The sequence below is a fragment of the Pygocentrus nattereri genome, chromosome 21 (genome assembly GCF_015220715.1).
Source record: "Pygocentrus nattereri isolate fPygNat1 chromosome 21, fPygNat1.pri, whole genome shotgun sequence".
In the NCBI taxonomy this organism is placed as follows: Eukaryota; Metazoa; Chordata; class Actinopteri; order Characiformes; family Serrasalmidae; genus Pygocentrus; species Pygocentrus nattereri.
In genome coordinates, this window is record NC_051231.1 from 5592240 (window position 1) to 5611520 (window position 19281).

The 19281-nt window shown below is 40.6% G+C and overlaps 1 protein-coding gene across 3 annotated transcripts in view; it reads left to right on the forward strand.

Annotated features, from left to right (window-relative positions):
• si:dkey-264d12.1 (coiled-coil domain-containing protein 50) overlaps window positions 1–19281 on the forward strand; it is a 31978-nt gene that overhangs the window by 6034 nt on the left and 6663 nt on the right. For 2 of the 3 annotated variants that reach the window (XM_017720937.2, XM_017720938.2), the window contains exons 3-5: window positions 3361–3423; window positions 4977–5100; window positions 6288–6378. In XM_017720937.2, coding sequence (XP_017576426.1) covers window positions 3361–3423; window positions 4977–5100; window positions 6288–6378 — 278 coding nt within the window. The remainder of the gene's footprint in view (window positions 1–3360; window positions 3424–4976; window positions 5101–6287; window positions 6379–19281) is intronic. The other variant, XM_017720939.2, reaches the window with a different exon arrangement.

The window sequence follows — 19281 nt, forward strand, 5'->3', positions numbered from 1 at the left end:
CTGCATACGGGTATCAGATTAAAAGTAGGCTTGAATAAATCAGGTGAGAAACATGATGAGTGCAGATGCTTCCAGGCGGGTGTTCTGTATGATAGAGTTAAGCAGTTAAGCAGTTCCGCCATGTGGATCCTGCTATGTAGAAGGTGTGAAAACCTGAGGCGGCTCAGTTGGCCCTCAATTTTGGATCAACGTGGGAAGAGGAGATCATTGTGATGTTGTGAGAGGGTTCATCATTGGATTTCATACATCAGTTAGTTCCAGCCACGCAAGCTGATTGGCTGAGAGACGTTCTGACCGCGCTGTTATCACCATAACATCACAGGTTTTTCACAAACGCTGTATCACTCTGCTGAGACGCTGTTGACAGCTGTAGGAGCCATTCGAAGGTTTGCCGGCTGGGCTGCGAGTGGGTGGAGCTCGTTACTCTGACGTAGCAACAAGCTGCTTGTTAAGGAACTCTAATTTGGTGGAAAGAATTGTGGACGTTAAAACATACCAAGTGCCACATTCGCGTTTTCTGACTTTATTTATTTAACTGTTGTATAAAAGCAAAAGAACACGAGAGGGATTGTGATATTCCGCGATAACACACTCCCTCTCATGTTCCATTGCTTAAACAGATGGCAGCTTTAGCACGATTGAAGATGTCACGGTGATTCTCACGCATTACTGCCTTGTGTAAGGGAGGAGAACAGAAAGCAGAACAACTGTTGCACAGGTGGCCGATCATGTCAACCCAGGACGTGATCAAACTGTCAGCAAGAACAGTCGGTCCACAGCTATTATGGATACTATAGTAGGGCTGCTGTGCATGAACCCCTCATTCCCCCTCACAGTCCCTCAAGCAGAGAAGAGATGGAAGGTAATGTGGTCAGATTCATTCTTCACCATGTTCTCCACAAGTGGGTGAGTGCTAATTGCTTGACCTCTACTGTGAGGTGGGTGTGGTAGTTATGCTGGGGGCATTTTGCTGCCGTGGTTTGGGTCCATTTGTCCGCTAAGAGGGACGGGTCACTACAAATCAATATAAAGTTATTCTGAGTGATCAGCTTTAATCTATGATGAAACATTTCTGATGGGAGTGTGCCACAATCCAAAGTGAATGAGGGGATGGTTTTATGAGTATGAAACTGATGGAAATCATATGCTATGGCCTTTGATGGTGATCTCTCATCACCAGATCTGCACTGACTTGTCGGGCAGCGCTGTCCACCACCGTCCTCAAACCGCCAACTGAATGTCTTTTAGTGTTCCATTTTATAGACTAGTAGAACCCATGCCAAGGTGCATAGATAACTACACATTTAAAATCATGGTTCTTTAGAAAAGAAAATGGTTTTGTATGGAACCATGAACACCCAAAGAACCCGTTGCATGGTTAAAGTTTTTTTTACATCATGAAAGTGCTCTTCGGATTGACGGAGAATGTGCTGTGGGTGGTTCTGTATAGCGCCACAACAGATTGTTTTATTGTTACATGCTTGACGTCATGACAACAGGAGAACCTTTTTTGGTGCATTATTGATTCCTTCTTAAAAAGGGTTTATGTAGAACCATCTGTAGCACATTCTCCAGCAATCTGAAGAACCCTTTCATGCCAAGGGTTCTTTGAGTGCATGTTAAATGTGTAATATGACTCGGGGAAAATTGTGTAATCTGATTTTTCTCCAAACTGTTGCTTTAAGTGAAGGGACAGTAGAAAGGATTAGTCAGTGTATCTGCTTTGTTCAGTGTAGTAGCTGAGCGTTTAATTCACCCTAAGGCATTCCTCAGCATTCATCATTGTTTGGTTCCCCCATTTAATTGGACCCCTGTTAGGTAAGGAATTTGACTGGGTCAGCACACACACACACACACACACACAGTGCAGATGCATGTGACACATAAAGAGCTTGAAAGATAGGGCCTGGCAGTGTTTAGGCTTGTGTGCCTGTGAAGTCTGAACATGTGGTGCACATGTGTTTTCAGACATGTATTTTATCAGCACTGTAGGCATCAGTTTCATCATGTTTATCCTACAAATGCACCAATAAGCAGAACACACACTAAACCTGTTTTAAATGCAGCCTTTTTCTCGCGGCTTTTACCTACTGCCCCTTGCCGAGGTCAAGAAAAAGCACAGGAACACACACACACATTCTGTGGGCAGTGTGCCACCTTCCACTGCCCCATTGTCCCGTCCTGCTGACCTAGTTGGCTGGACGACAAGTTTTCTTCTTGTGGGTCTCAAGCAGGGCATTAGTACAGCTCTGCAGTGCTGGGAGACACTCAGCTCATATATGTACATTAAGGATTAATCCTTACTGGATATATACATACATAGGTGAGCATGTCTCTGAGTGCGTGAGAGTCAGTTTGTGTACAGTTCTGTGCGAAAGTCAGAACCACCCTCTATTTATTTAATTTCCAGGCAAAATGGCTTTAACTGCTACTTATTCATTTTTCAACACCAGAAAGTATTATTTCAATCCGTGTGTGGTGTTGATGTGTTTGTTACTCAGTGGTCTGGTGGACCCACCACATTATTGTTTTTAAACCAATAAAGACATAACAATTTATGTACAAATACCAGATGTTTAAAATATCACAAGTGGTCAGTGTAGGTTCTCCTTTAGCAGCTGTAGCCAGTCAGCAGCCTGTCCATGTTATTCACCCTCACACACAAACATACACACACACATATACAAACGAAGCCAGGGTGGCAATTGATTCTGTCCTCTCTGTCAAATATGAAAGCTTGAAGTACTGATAAATCTGAGCAGAACAGGTTTGGGGGTCTACCAGGTCTTGTACGGTTGTTCGGAATCCCGTTTTCTCTTATAATTTTTTGACTTCAGTTTTGGAAACTTATTTCACCTGTTATTCTTTGGCTTTGCCCTTCCTTACACCAGAGGAATCTCCTCAGAAATGCATCCAAAAAAATGAGTAACGTCTTAACTGCCTTTTTGACTTTTGTGCAGTACTGTGTGTAGGTTTGTTGCTGTTATCGGAAGAAAACCTTGTATCTCCATTTTTGTTGTTTTTCAGTGTTTGACATAATATGAAAATACCTGTTGCCCTTTGCTTTGTGTGTAAATTTCATGATGAGCGGACCAAAAGAAACAGCCCAAAATGACTTGGAAAAAAGTCTGGTTCCATTGACTTACATTAAAAGTAAAGTATGTTTTTTCCTTCTCCTGTAAAGTGACCATTTGTTGTTCTCACAGCAGCGATATGTGAGTGTGTGTTTGCTTTGACACAGTCGACTCTGTTCATGAGCAGGTTTGTCACCTGTCTTATGTAAACACCTCATGTCAGTGTTTGTGTGTGTGTCTGTTATAGACTGTGTTCTGTGTTTCGTCCTTTCTGTCTGTTTCTCAGTGTGTCAGTGTTTCTCAGTGCTGGAGGATGGAGCGCTGGCTCATAGCCTTCAGGAGCAGGAGAGTGAGTAACAGCCTCATACAGTCATGTCTCTGTCCATCCCTTCATCCATCCCTCTATCCCTCATCCTTCCATCCCTCTATATACCTCCTACCATTCATATCTCTATCCATCTATACTTCCATCCATCTCTATCCATTCCTTCTTTAATCCATCTTCTATCATCCCTCCATCCAACTGTCTATCCCTTTATCAATCCCTTTTTCCATCCCTCCATCCCGCATCCTTTCATCAGTCTATACCTCCTTCCATCCATATCTCTATCCATCTGTGCTTCCATCCATCCATCTCTATCAATTCCTCCCTTTATCCGCCTTCTGTCATCCCTCCATCCAACTGTCGATCCCTTTATCTGTCCCTTTCTCTGTCCCTCATCCTTTCATCCATCTATACCTCCTTTCATCCATACCTATTCATCTGTACTTCCATCCATCCATCTCTTTATGCATTCCTCACTTTATCCATCTTCTGTCATCCCTCCATCCAACTGTCTATCCCTTTATCTGTCCCTTTCTCCATCCCTCCATCCCTCATCCTTTCATCCAGACCTCATATTTGTGACTATCCCTCCCCTTATCCCTCACTATCCACTCAGTGCCCCTTTGTCCATCCCTTCATCAGTCCATGCATCCTTGTGCTCATTCATACCTCAACAACTCATCCCTCCATCCATCCCACCCCACTCTTATATCTGTCCTTTTATTCCTCTATCAACCAAATTTCCTTCCATCCATCCCTCCATCCTTCTGTTCAATTCCAGCCTTCCACCCATTCCTTTATCCTTCTATCCATCCCTTCTTTATCCCTCCATTCATCCCTCCATCGATCCATCTGTTCAACCCAATCCCTCCATTCAGCTATACCTCCAACCCTCCCACTCAATCACTCCATCCCTCTTGTTCTCCATGCTATACATCCCTCCTTTCCCTATCCCTCTTTTCATCCCTCTGTCCACTATCCAACCCTATGTCCTTCCCACCTTTCCTTTATCCACTGTCATCCATTTCTCTAACTTTCCATTCCTTCATTTATTCTCCGTCCAGCCCTCCTTCTGTCCGTCCTTGTAGCGCTTCTTTTTTTAATCCCTCTCTCCATCTCTCTGTCAAAATATATCTTCAACCCTTTCTCAATCCCTCTCTTCATTCCTCTCTTCCTCTGTCTATGTTTTCCACTCACCTATACCTTCAACATTCTCACCATCCTTCCATTAATTCTCTCCGTTTCACCTTCTAAAACATTCCTGACATTGCAACTTTATTGTTGACTATCAGCAAAAAGCTCACTGTTTACGGGTGTGAATCTCACAGCACTTCTAATGATTTACAGTCCTTTAGGAAATAATTCAGTACGTCATGAAATCTCAGATTTCACCGCCGCTCTGTTCAACTCAGTTCAGTTCAACTCTTTTATTTTAGTGCAATTCAGACTTTTTATGGCTACAGAATTTTATGTGACCAAAGTATGAGTGCATATGAGTACGTTATCAAAAAAGGACTTTGATCAATTAGAATTTATCCCAACATTCAGATGAACACTCTCTTTTCTCCCCATCCCAGTCGAGCAGTTCTACAGCTCCAACATTCAGAAAAACCAGGCGGTGCAGAGTGATGTGCGTCTCGCCCGGAGGCTGCAAGAGGAGGAAGAGCGGCGAGCCCGTCTCGGCCACCAGCTGCAGCAAATGTAAGACACTGTCTGACCACTGTTTCATTAATCAACCAGTCTGACTATTCGTCCTCTGTGTTTGCTGCCACCATCACGCCATCACTCAAAGTGCAACAAGCTTGTTTTATGGTGCAATGAAATTTCCTTTTCACGATAGCCATAAAATGTCATTTCAGCCTGTTTAGAGATCCGTCAGTACAGCTTTGAATTTCAGTATTTCTAATTAAATAAGAATTTTATGAGTTTTTAAAAATAATTTTAAATGAAACTGTCTAATTTCATTTTATTAATAAAATATCTGACAAGTTGATTTCCATTCCAATGGTGGAGTGCAGAGAGGGGTTAAAGCAACTTCCCTGGGGTGGGGCACTATTACGATATTCATTTTTATCGTGATACATTTGTGGATCACTTGCATGCTTCATTACAGAATTAGGCCTGTTTAATTGGATTTAGTGCAGGATGCTCAGTTTCTTACAGTATTTTTGCATATTTTGCATATTTAGTGTCTGTTCCAGCTTATCAAACCTCATAAAAACTAAATATTGTGATGCATGTCATGGTTTGAGAAAATGCCTGGAAATGTTATGATGTTTTATTCTTAGCCAATTCACCCACTCTTACCACCTCCGTTCCTGATGCCCTCTACGCTGATGCTACAAACGTTTTTGTTGATTATGTTGGTTAATCTTTGTAGCTTAAGCAGTCATTTGGCCTCCCTTTCAAAATCCTCCACAGATTCTCATCTATTCCAAGAACGCTGATCATATCACCCCTGACCTGCAGAGCTTGTTGGAAGCTGTACTGAATATAAAGTGCTTCAGCAGACCACGGACAAATCTGGTGTTTCACACTAGCTACTAAAGCCATGTGTTAGATCATTATGGGAGTGAGGAATTGAAGTGTGGGCCCATAGACGTGCACTTGCAGCTTAAAGTTGCGTTAAAGAATTCAGAGCATTGTTTAGTGGCTCTACAGTGCATTAAGTTCTGTTAATTTCCTCTGTCTGTACAGAGTGTTTCACTTTTTGCCTTGATTAATTAGACGTTTCTCACAAAAACTGGACCTACATTCAGCTGGTCCAGGGCACTGTTAAAAATAGCTTACTTCCTGAGAGTTGATAAGCATCTGAAGGCGTTTCAAAGTATTTCTATAAACTGTGAATGACCCTGCCAGGAACTTCCATCTCTGTGGCTCATTTCCAGGGAGGAGCAGGACTGTGAGTACGCAAAGATGATTCAGGAGGAGCTCCGGAGGTGCGACGAAGAAGCTAAGAAGAGGGAGGAAGAGGATGAGGTATGTTCAAGTGTTAGAGTGACATATGGAAAAGTTTAGTGTCATATATTTTGTTCTTTTTTTATATTGTACATGTTAAAGTGTTGGTTTGGCAAGAAAGTATATTTACACAGTTTCATATTTCAGCAAATGTAGTCAGTCTTCAAGGAGCCGAGTATCTGAATTAGTTGAAAACCTCATATCTCCAAAATGGTAGCTTTACAGGAGAAGAAGAAAACCTACTGTACTTTTAATGCAAGTCAGTGGAACCAGAATTTTTTCCAAGTTGTTTGGGGGCATTTCTTTTGGTCCGTTCGTCATGAAATTGGTGCACAATGTAAAGAGAAACAGGTATTTTCACATTATATAAAACTGAAAAACAAAAATGGAGATATGAGGTTTTCTTCCAACAGCAGTGTTATGTTAATTGGAATTGTGCAAACTGCCAATCTATGCATGTTAATACCACCTTTCACAACGAGTCTAATTACTCTAACTCTAACAACTAATTTTTACAATATTAACCCGCTTGTTTTTTATGTTTTATATAGATGCTCCATTGGTTGCATCTAAATGCCGATGTCGCCCTTAGTAGGGCACAGATATATTCTTTAACTCGGATGTTTGTAGCCCTGTTTCAGCCGCATTATAGCTTCTCTGAGATTGTTTCATTTAGTGTTTGTGAGAAAGTTCTGTTTGCTGCTCTACCATCTTGGTTGCCGCCATGCCAACACCAGAGACAACCGTGATTGGTGGGCAAGTTTGCGTTGAACAGGGGGCAAATTAAATACAATGGGCATTTTTGGAGTCCAAAAAATCATGTTTGCTGTACAAAATGCTATCAGTTACACCTATTTTTTGAATTATTGTCATCAGAGTAATTTTTAAAAATTGTGTTAGGCTGTCTTTGAGTCTTTACTGAAGGATTTTACTGGAGTTTTCTGTGAGTATCAGAGTTTTCCTGATCAGAGTATGTGAGTGGAACGTCTGCTGCTCCACTCCTTGCTCAAGTCGTTCTGTAAGTAGTCTGTAAAGACGTTTTCTGTTTTCTCGATACTCGTTCACACATCAGAGGAAACCTGCTCGACGTCATTTGATGCATTCTGGAGTTTCTACAGCAGCAGGGGCGCTTTTGTGTGTGTCAGGTAAAAGGAAGAAAATGTATGCGCGTGTTTCTTAGTCTCAGTATTGTTATTTTAATATGTCATTTCTATTAAAAATTATAATTAAATCAGGTATTATAGGATACATAGAGAAATATTTTTTGTAATTGCATCGTGGTGTCCTGAATTGAAATCAGATTAAAGTGCCTTTGAGATTCTCACCTCTAGTCTAAAATAAATGTATGTTGTTTCCGACACTGTACGACTATCACTGTTACCTATTCTTGCGTTTCGCCACACTGTCACACTACATAGTCGCTGCTGTTTTGAGGACTGAATAAGGGAGTGACTGTGCTGCGTGATGCCATCCATTTGCTGTGCTTTGCGAATGATTCACCTGCAAGGCGCAACTGAAGCCGAGAGACACACAGACCTTTAATCCAGTGTTTTCACTCCAGGTTTGGAGCCACTGCTCTGTATAGTTTAGTGTTTCTCTGCTGTTCACACCTCGTTCAGCTCAAGAAAGGATTAATTAGCTAATAATATCAGGTGTCTCAACCAGGAAACAACAGTTATGCAGCGCAGGGGTTTCAGGACTGGAGCTGAACTCTGAACTAACTGCACTGGCAAACTTACAGAATCACGTCTGTCGAGACACAGCGTTGTTTTCCGCCCCACGACATTCAGTCTGATATTTAACGTCTATGTTTCTCCATTCAAACGTCATTTAAATCAGAAACAGAAAGTAAAGTTATACCTCTCACGATTGGCCCCTCCCAGTCCTGTCCATGTGCTCATGGTGTTTACTTCCCAGTCCTGTCCATGTGCTTCTTTGTTTTGGTTTTTAGTCTGGCCCCTTGTTTCATGACTCCACCCCTGATTGTCTGCACCTGTGTTTTCACCTGTCCCTCGTTTACCCTCATGTATTTAAGCTCTGTGTTTTCCCCTGTCTGGTTGCTGGTCTTTGTTTTTAATTGTTGTTCTGATTGTGTTGTTTGTGGTTAGATGTTTGTTTGATTTGCTGTTTGGATTCTGTGTTTATCATGTCTGCCCTATCATGGACTGTCTCGACCCTGACTTTGGATTTGCCCACAATAAATGTAGCTTATCTCCGCATATGCGTCCGTCTCCTCGTTCCCCGGCATTACAATACCGACTGTCTGCAGCTCCGTTAGCAGGACAGCTGTTTATCCCTCGGCTGGTAACGTTAGCTGAAGTTATCTAAAGGCCAGCATTGCTCACATCTGTGTTAATTAGCTGATGTTGTTACATTTTCCCACCCTGAAGTGAAGACCTGATGGGCTTCTGTGCTTTTGAATGCTTTGTGAGATTTTACAGAATAGGGAGAGGGGTTTTGTATAAGATGAATAGGTTTTAAAAAAAAAAACTAAATTTAAGTGGGACCACGAGTTCAGGGGGAAAAGACATTATTGGCGTAATGTTTTTTATGTATAAGGTGAGTAATTTTAGCCATTTTACACCAATTTGCACCAAGCTGGAAATTCGGTCCCAAATATGGCGGCCACAACAGAAAAATCATGTGAGAGAAACCCTAGAATAAAAATAGACGAAAGTACCCTGCGTTGTTGAAAGCAGTAGAGCAGCCATCTGCATGAATGTCTTTCATACTTTTGTCCATTCAGAGCCAGTCAAACTATCTCTTTAAGTGTTGCCAGTCTGAATATGTATGTGTTTTGTCCTGGGTTTAAGTGTGTGGTTTCGCACGAGAGCTCACATTGTTGGCTGCTGTGTTGAAGCCTGGCTGCCCAAGTCTGTTCTCACTTTTAAGCTGATTACAGAGTACTAACCAAGCACCAGGACAGAGTGGGTGCTTGTTCCCCACAGAAAAGCAGCCGGATGGAGAGATCAGACGACAATAGAGAAAGGAGAGAGAGAGAATGAGGCCCCTGTTGCATGTGAAGTGTCTCTCAGCCAGCAGTCCACTTCAACACGACCTCAAGAGTTTCTTTATTTCGCTCCTGTTTCTCATTCCTTTTTTCCGTCTCGTAAGAAATGAGCTCCAAAATGCCAGCTTTGTCATAACACGGCTCCGATTGGCACTGTTGCCTTCGAAACGGTTGCCACAGCAACACCTGAGGTGTTTCCACGGTAGCAGCTGGTCGTCACTGAGGCGGAGGGTTGGTTGGATGCAAATCGTGAGCCACGTAATGTGTTGTTCTGGCTTCTGTTCGGGTTTTGGAGAGCCAGAGAAGACACGCTGTGAAAGAAATGGCTGTTTTTGTAAAGCTTAGTGAATTGCTTGTCTTTAGCTTAGCGAACATTAAATGAATAGTTTGCCTAAAAAGCAGACGTACACAGTTTTCTCCTTATCTAAAAGGTTGTCAGTGTTTGGTGCATATTAGTTTTGCGTAGATTCCAAGTAGCTAATGAAGCTAACGAGTTACAGAAGCTTATGTACATCAATTAGCATTGGGCATGCATTAACCATCAGTTGCCTCAAACCATGTTGAGTTGTTAGGTAATCTTATATAGACATAGGATAAAAAAGGCTGTATGACTAGAAGAGGAGGGAGCTCTGAAAACTTGGGCTGCAGTTCTGGAAATCTGCTTTAAACTAGAAGGCCGGACCCTCTTTTGATGGACAGACGTAGAACTGTTATATGGTCATAGTATGAGAAGAGACTGCATGATTGTAGGAGGAGAAAGAGCTTTAAGAACCTGTGCTGGGTCTATGGGCCTCTTCTGCATTAAGTTAGAAGACCATACCCCCAGAGATTTATGGGTAGTGTGCCTGAGAAGACCACTGCTACTGCTGTTTTTAGCTATGCTGTGAACTTTTGTCCATTTTTATAGACGACAGTAAGTCAAACAGTGTCATCATCAAAAGCACATCTATTTGAGATACTTAACAGCTCAAGCCACATTAGACCTTTAAGGAGAAGCAATTAGAAAAACAGCCAGTCCTCTGGTGGCGGAAACATCTCGCCGTGGCTGTGGATTTGTGAATTGCAGATCGGCTTCACAATTGCAGTGCTTGTTTTAGACTTTAAATGCCGCCTCACTGGTTTCTAAAAATGGCCTGTGGCTTCAGAGCTGAAAGAGCCAAGAGTCTGTTCTACAGCACATTTTTCCCCCTGCTAACTCAAAGTGCTTTTTGTCCTCACTGAGCAGCGGTTGTTGCCAGGGCGTGAGGCACCTGGTGTTGACTTATTCAGCTCCACCAGATGGCCATGAGTGCTACCTTCACAATCAACCGCACTGCACACTGCAGTGTTTTCAACTGCGGGCAGATATATACACAGTCCCATCGCTCATCTATTAGCTACGCTAGTTGGAGTTATTGTTCCCCCTTTAATTGCTCCAGTGGCCTCAAAAGCCAAGCTTTGGAAACCCCTAATGATGGAGAGATGGAAATAAACACTCACCATTCAAAAGTCACTGTTTTCAATAATATCTGGTAGCAGATAAATAAAAGAAGCTAGCCCTATGTAACTTTCAAATAATTAGCATGAAGCTAGGAGGTTGTGGATTCAATAATAAATAAATATATGAAATGATACTAATATTCTAGCCCGGGGCAGCGTTTAAATGATTCATATGAAGCTAGGAATCCATACATTTCCAGTAGTGTAAAATCACTTTGCAGATAAATGGATAAGATGATCCTAATATGTTAGCGCTGTCTGGTTCCCAGTTTATATACGTTGTGTAAGTTATTATAACTTAACTCAAATTATTAAGTCATTCCAAACTTATCACCAATAGTGTCCCTAGGCCTGTCTCTCAGTGCTTGTCCTTTTAGAGTTGGACGTCAGGCCTTTTCTGCCAGAATAAAGCCTTTATCTGCCGCTACTTTGGCAGAACCTGCGACACTATGTCAACTATTTTAACAGGATGTCGCTGTGTAGGTCACACAGGCTCTTGAGTGGGTGTCTGTGTGTTTGTGTGTGTATAGAAGTGGAGCAGATGGACAGTGTTGAGCAGGAACTGCTTTTTATATGAGAGAAAAAGGGCTTTCAGTGCTTTTATTCATGGAACACATGCCAATTCTTTGTGGTCCAGTACTTGAGCATTTCATCTCCCCTAATTTTGTACTGTGTGTGTGTGTGTGTGTGTGTGTGTGTGTGTGTGTATATACCTGTTAGGGCTGTGCAATATGGACAGAACAAATACGAGTTATTAATTTTTCACTGTTATTCTTTTCTCTAGACTTGCCGTTAGTTTTTCTATGTTTACATTACCAGGTTAAAGTGGCACAAATCCAATTTTTTGCCCTAATGTGACTCAGATCTGATGTTTTCAGGGCTGTGTGGACACAAATCTGATCTGTTCAAAACCGACTTGAGCGACTTTCATATGTGGTCCTAGATCGGACGCATATCCGATTCATTGTGCGACCTTAATGTGACGCTCAGATCAGAATACATGTGCTTTTTTCCACTGCGTGTGCACCATCATTCAGCGTTACTGTGGCAGCAGCGCTGAACTGATGATAAAGCCTGTAAACGGAGGAAAAGCAGCACATCTCACCGTTTTCTCCAGCATCTCTCTCTAATAATGAACAGTTGAGAGCTGATCAGAGTTAATGATCTTCACAGCGAATGCTCGTCGCTGTGGGAGCCACAGAATTTCATGCTGAAGTAATGTTTCGCCGTCTTGGCTACACATGTAATAAAAATGAAAACTTAGACTTACTTTGCTGTACATTAAGTTTTAGGTCAGCTATAGCCGCTTTTCTCGCATCTTTGGCAGGAAACTTTCCCACAAAAGTACAATTTCTTGTAAAATGTCTCTCAACGTTTGTCTTTTTACCAAGCTGAATTCTGCTTCTCATTTGCCAGCTTCTTGTTTGAATTTTCCCACACTCACATTTCCTAAGCCACTTATCCTCCTGGGTTGTGGGGAGAGCTGGAGCCTATCACAGCAGTCATTGGGAGGAAGGCAGGAAACACCCTGGACAGGTCACCAATCCATCACAGGGCCAAATTTTCCCATTCTACCTAATGGTGCCTGATGCGCCAAAGAGTAGCTAACTGTTATAGAATTTAAGGTGGAATAAGTCAGTTCGTCTCTAAATTATCTATGTTAAATCTTCCTCTTTGCCGTTTTGTTAGCTACTAGCTAGGCCAGATTGTTGTCTGCATTGCTATGGTGACCAGCAGTCTGTGCTGATCTTCAGGGTTAAAGGGTGAATTAGCAGTTCTACATTAACTCCAGCTTTTAAGAGCATTTGCTGTTAAACTGTGTTGAACGATCAGCAGTTTTATTTTACTGGAGGGTTATTTTACTTTTATCTACAAATCTAATTCTGCTGTGGAGCTGCAACACGTCAGTAAAAGAGCAATGTGTTGCCACCCCCTGGACTATACAGTGCCCTCCTGTCTGTGTGTATGTGGGTGGGTGGGTGGGTGTGTTTAGAGCCCCTCCTTTCCTGACTGTTGCTGGATTGTAGTCTAGTTAGCGTCCTGAGAGGAAGCTGTTTTACCACAGTGTAGTGAACACTCAATGTGAAATATCTCACTGCAGTGCTGATGAAGAATCGAGCTTTAGAAGACTCTAACTCTGCTCCGTGCCTACTGTGCTCTGCCTCGAGGCCTCAGTTTTCAGTAGTTCAGTTTTCTATAAACTGAGCTACTGTTCTCTTTACTGTTATAACACTATATGAGCTAAAATAACCTCAGAACCTTTACATTTTGTGATCAGTACATCAACTTTGTCTGAAACACCTTTCCTCTCCTTCTGAAAAGACAATTTTTAGAATTCAGTGGGAATGTTCTCGGAAGAAGCCGGCTCTAAAATCACCACATCACTAGTATACATTAATGAATGGCTTCACACCAGCCTGTTAGAGAGAGCACTTTACAGTAGTCATGAACAGAGATGGACCAGTGTGAACAAGTCTTGAAATTGGTGTTGTGTTAAAATATACTCAACATTATTAAAAACTGCATCAGCTACAGTTGAAAGAAATATGATAATGTGCTACTACTGTTTACTTGCATGCTTCGCAGGGAGACTGTAGTGTGTATTTACTTCCACTGTGAAATGTTTTTTAAAAATGTGGTAAATTTGAAAGGGAATCGTTTGTATTGGGTTTCATTTCGCTGCTGTCAGAAGAAAACCTTGTATCTCGGTTTTTGTCGTCTTTCAGTTTTTGACGTAATTTGAAAATACCTGCTGTCCTTTATATTGTGTGTAAATTTCATGAAGAGTGGACCAAAAGAAATGACTTTAAATGACTTGGGAAAAAGTCTGGTTCCATTGACTTACATCAAAAGTTAAATGTTTTTTCATTCTCCTGTAACGTTACTGTTCATCCAACAACAGCAATGTAGTATAGCCTATACTATTAAAACCATAATGTGTCTGCTACCTAGCTGCAACACAGGTAAAACCTGAGATCTATCAGTGCTGCCTCGTTCTCACAGTTTCTGGAACATGTTACCTGCAGTAGCAGCTTGTATGAACTGCTTGGTTCCATTTCGTAGTAACACTGCATGTGGTGAATCCTTGACAGTGAAGTAAATGGGCACTGAGGTGCGGTTCTGTAGGGCAGGGATGTGTCTCTACTTATGCCAAACCATTATATTTAATTTTGCTTGGCGCCAGGAGACCCGCTTCAGTGATAATAGAACTATAGAGAACCCTGCCATTAAGAGAGAGGTCCAGCAAGAAGGCTTGTTCTGCCCTCTAGTGGACACAAGAATTTAATGCAGCTCAGTTGAATAATGCTGTAGTCAATGAAGTCTGTGTTCTCCTTCTTTTTACATCTTCAGTTTTTACTTTTTCTTTTTTTCTTTTAGTATTTCTTTTAATTATCTGTAAAAGGTGCATGTTGAGGTTATAGTTTTACTGAAATGGTGCAGCACATTTATTTCTAATAGCACGTTTCATGTCGATGGCAGCTTAAAGTGCTTTACAGACAGATGATAAAGCTAAACAGTTATACAAGAAATACAAGTAATAATTTGGAATCATCTAAAAAATGACACAGATCAACTAAAAAGATAAATACCACAATATGTAGAGTTTTAACTAAATGCTAAGTTAAAGAAATATGTTTTTAGATGCTTATTAAAAGTAAGGACTGAGCTTGATTGTCTAATAAAAGGTGAACTGAGCTCCACAGTTTAGAAGCAGAATAACTGAACGAGTCTCTCCATGTTTTCTGTATTTACAGAAGGGATTAAGAAAGTCAGTATTTGCAGATCTAAGATCACATGCTGGAACATAAACAGACAGACACCGTGATGTAAGCAGTGCTTTAAGGTCAAAACTTAAAAACTAGTAGCAGAACTTTAAACTCTGTCCTGAATGATACAGGCAGCCAGTGCAGTTCTTTTAAAACTCAACTGATCTGATCTTTCTGTGCTGTTTTTGTTAGGAAGCTGCTGCATTTTGTACAAGTTATAAAGGTTGTATGTTTTTCTTGGGACGTTCAGTAAGAAGATCATTACAGTGATCAACTCTGCTGTAACAAATGCATGAACAAGTTTCTCTGCGTTGCTCTGAGAGAGAAAAGGCCAAACTTTAGCAACATTTCTCAGATGACAAAAAGCTACTTTAGTGGCTGTTTACATGCGCTGTAAAACAGAGCTCAGAGTAAAAATAAGATTATTATTGAGATCTTTGAGATTCCAAAAGACACATTTTGTTATGTGTGATTTTATCCTACATACGTTCATATGTATGATGGAAAATGCTGTATGTAAACAGGGTTATTATGTTGGAAAAGTGAATTTTCCCCACTTTCCTAAAAGTAAAAGAGTTTGATGTGGTGTGCAAACAAATGTTAATGTTTCAGAACATCAGCTTTTTTGACTGTAAAAAAAACAAAAAACAAAACATTTATTTAAAGCATGATTCTATATACATGTATCTGTATATATACAGTAGTGTGGCCCACCCATTCACACTGGAGTTTTGGGAGTCTGGCCCGCTTTTAAATGAGGCTCAATAAAAGGCAGCCAAGCAGAACAGAGGTCACTATCTAAGGTGTAAAGAATTTAGCGGTAGAAATACATTGAATGAATTCATGTAGAAATGAGTTATGAGTGTTTTTCAAATGCCATACATGGACCTCAGGCAAGAAAATGAAATACAAGAGAAATGTAGGATTTGGGCTTTTACCCAAATGCAGTTTCAGTGCAGTAATATCAAGTTCCCATGATGTCATAGTCGCAGAAGCGCAATAGAAACTGCAGAACGAATGAGACTTTCAGGCTGTGTATGTAAAACTCACAACCATTCAGGTATTGCAGGCCTGCAAGTGTGTATATATAGAGTGAGTGTATGTGTCTGTGTGTGTGTGGGCAGTTGAGTGTGGGTGCGCACTGAGCTGTACTTTCCTCTGCTTGCTGCATGCGGTGTTATGTGTGCATGTGTGTGTTTACACTTTTAGGTGAGATATGTGGAAATTTACTCCACCCACTCTTTTAGGCCTCTGCAGTCCGAGCTCAGAACTATTGTTCAAAAAGCCATACGTCATATATGTAACGGCTGTACAGTAATGATGTTTCTACATTTACAGCTTCCAGGTGAAGATACATCATAGATCAGTTCCAGTTTTAAACCTTAGCATTTAATTTATGGTCATGCCCACATCTTAAACGCTGAGTCCATATGTTGGCCTACACTTTCTCACTTTTACAACTACAGAATATATTAGTAACATATTAGTTTCTGAAAAATATGTCACTGCTGTTGGAGCAAAACCTCTTATCTCCATTTTTGCTGCTTTTTAGTTTTTGACATAATTTAAGAAATACCCATGGTCCTGTACATTATGAGTAAATTTTAATGATGAAGGGACCAACAGAAATGACACAGAATTACATGGGAAAAAAATCCTGGTTCCATTGACTTACATTAAAAGTAAAGTAGTTTTTTTCCTTTTCCTGTTAAGTTACCATTTTGGAGATACAAGGTTTAAGTGGTTACTGAATAACTAAATAATTTCTGAATAAAGTCTTAAAGGGGATTTTTCAAAATTCCTAGGGAACTCAGTGTTTGAAAGTCATTCAGAGATTTTTGATGTGAAATGAACTGTCACTCAGAATTTTTTACTGGGGTGGTGATAGGAGCCAGACATCTGAAGCGTTTAACACACTAAAAAGTTACCTCGCCAATAGTTATTACATGTTTTGGCCTAAAACCCTTTTTTTCCCCCATTCATTGTAGAGAGGTACATGCAGGGTATTGTTAGGCAAAATAATACTCGTGTAATGTATACTTTAAGTAATTATTTTGTGTAGTAAATAAAATGGCTATTTTATTTACTAAGCATTGTAGAAATCATGACCTCTGGTTGCTATCAACACCATTCCAAAGAAATTTAAGTGAAATTAAACATCAAAATCAGGTCATAAATAAAGTTTCTCCACAATTGACTATTTCAAACCCAACCAGTCTGAAAGATTTTTGTTTGTATCCTAACCATTTAATTATCCAGGGACTGTTATATCCTGTACAGCCTTTCTGTCATTCTGTAACCTGCTGTCATACAGTCTAGAGTCATTCTCTCATTCTGTAACCTGCTGTAATACAGTCTAGAGTCATTCTCTCATTCTGTAACCTGCTGTAATACAGTCTAGAGTCATTCTGTCATTCTGTAACTTGCTGTAATACAGTCTAGAGTCATTCTCTCATTCTGTAACCTGCTGTAATACAGTCTAGAGTCATTCTGTCATTCTGTAACCTGCTGTCATACAGTCTAGAGTCATTCTCTCATTCTGTAACCTGCTGTAATACAGTCTAGAGTCATTCTCTCATTCTGTAACTTGCTGTAATACAGTCTAGAGTCATTCTGTCATTCTGTAACCTGCTGTAATACAGTCTAGAGTCATTCTGTCATTCTGTAACTTGCTGTAATACAGTCTAGAGTCATTCTCTCATTCTGTAACCTGCTGTCATACAGTCTAGAGTCATTCTGTCATTCTGTTACCTGCTGTAATACAGTCTAGAGTCATTCTCTCATTCTGTAACCTGCTGTAATACAGTCTAGAGTCATTCTGTCATTCTGTAACCTGCTGTAATACAGTCTAGAGTCATTCTCTCATTCTGTAACCTGCTGTAATACAGTCTAGAGTCATTCTGTCATTCTGTAACTTGCTATAATACAGTCTAGAGTCATTCTCTCATTCTGTAACTTGCTGTAATACAGTCTAGAGTCATTCTCTCATTCTGTAACCTGCTGTCATACAGTCTAGAGTCATTCTGTCATTCTGTTACCTGCTGTAATACAGTCTAGAGTCATTCTCTCATTCTGTAACCTGCTGTAATACAGTCTAGAGTCATTCTGTCATTCTGTAACCTGCTGTAATACAGTCTAGAGTCATTCTCTCATTCTGTAACCTGCTGTAATACAGTCTAGAGTCATTCTCTCATTCTGCAACTTGCTATAATACAGTCTAGAGTCATTCTCTCATTCTGTAACCTGCTGTCATACAGTCTAGAGTCATTCTCTCATTCTGTAACCTGCTGTAATACAGTCTAGAGTCATTCTCTCATTCTGTAACCTGCTGTAATACAGTCTAGAGTCATTCTCTCATTCTGTAACCTGCTGTAATACAGTCTAGAGTCATTCTGTCATTCTGTAACTTGCTGTAATACAGTCTAGAGTCATTCTCTCATTCTGTAACCTGCTGTAATACAGTCTAGAGTCATTCTCTCATTCTGTAACCTGCTGTCATACAGTCTAGAGTCATTCTCTCATTCTGTAACCTGCTGTAATACAGTCTAGAGTCATTCTCTCATTCTGTAACTTGCTGTAATACAGTCTAGAGTCATTCTGTCATTCTGTAACCTGCTGTAATACAGTCTAGAGTCATTCTGTCATTCTGTAACTTGCTGTAATACAGTCTAGAGTCATTCTCTCATTCTGCAACTTGCTATAATACAGTCTAGAGTCATTCTCTCATTCTGTAACCTGCTGTAATACAGTCTAGAGTCATTCTCTCATTCTGTAACTTGCTGTAATACAGTCTAGAGGCATTCTCTCATTCTGTAACCTGCTGTCATACAGTCTAGAGTCATTCTCTCATTCTGTAACTTGCTGTAATACAGTCTAGAGTCATTCTCTCATTCTGTAACCTGCTGTCATACAGTCTAGAGTCATTCTCTCATTCTGTTACCTGCTGTAATACAGTCTAGAGTCATTCTCTCATTCTGTAACTTGCTGTAATACAGTCTACAGTCATTCTCTCATTCTGTAACTTGCTGTAATACAGTCTAGAGTCATTCTCTCATTCTGTAACCTGCTATAACACAGTCTAGAGTCATTCTCTCATTCTGTAACCTGCTGTAATACAGTCTAGAGTCATTCTCTCATTCTGTAACTTGCTATAATACAGTCTAGAGTCATTCTCTCATTCTGTAACCTGCTGTCATACAGTCTAGAGTCATTCTCTCATTCTGTAACCTGCTGTCATACAGTCTAGAGTCATTCTCTCATTCTGGAACCTGCTGTAATACACTATAGAGTCATTCTGTCATTATGTAACCTGCTGTAATACAGTCTAGAGTCATTCTCTCATTCTGGAACCTGCTGTCATACAGTCTAGAGTCATTCTCTCATTCTGTAACCTGCTGTAATACACTATAGAGTCATTCTGTCATTCTGTTACCTGCTGTAATACAGTCTAGAGTCATTCTCTCATTCTGTAACCTGCTGTCATACAGTCTAGAGTCATTCTGTCATTCTGATACCTGCTGTAATACAGTCTAGAGTCATTCTGTCATTCTGGAACCTGCTGTAATACAGCCTAGAGTCATTCTCTCATTCTGTAACCTGCTATAACACAGTCTAGAGTCATTCTGTCATTCTGTAACTTGCTGTAATACAGTCTAGAGTCATTCTCTC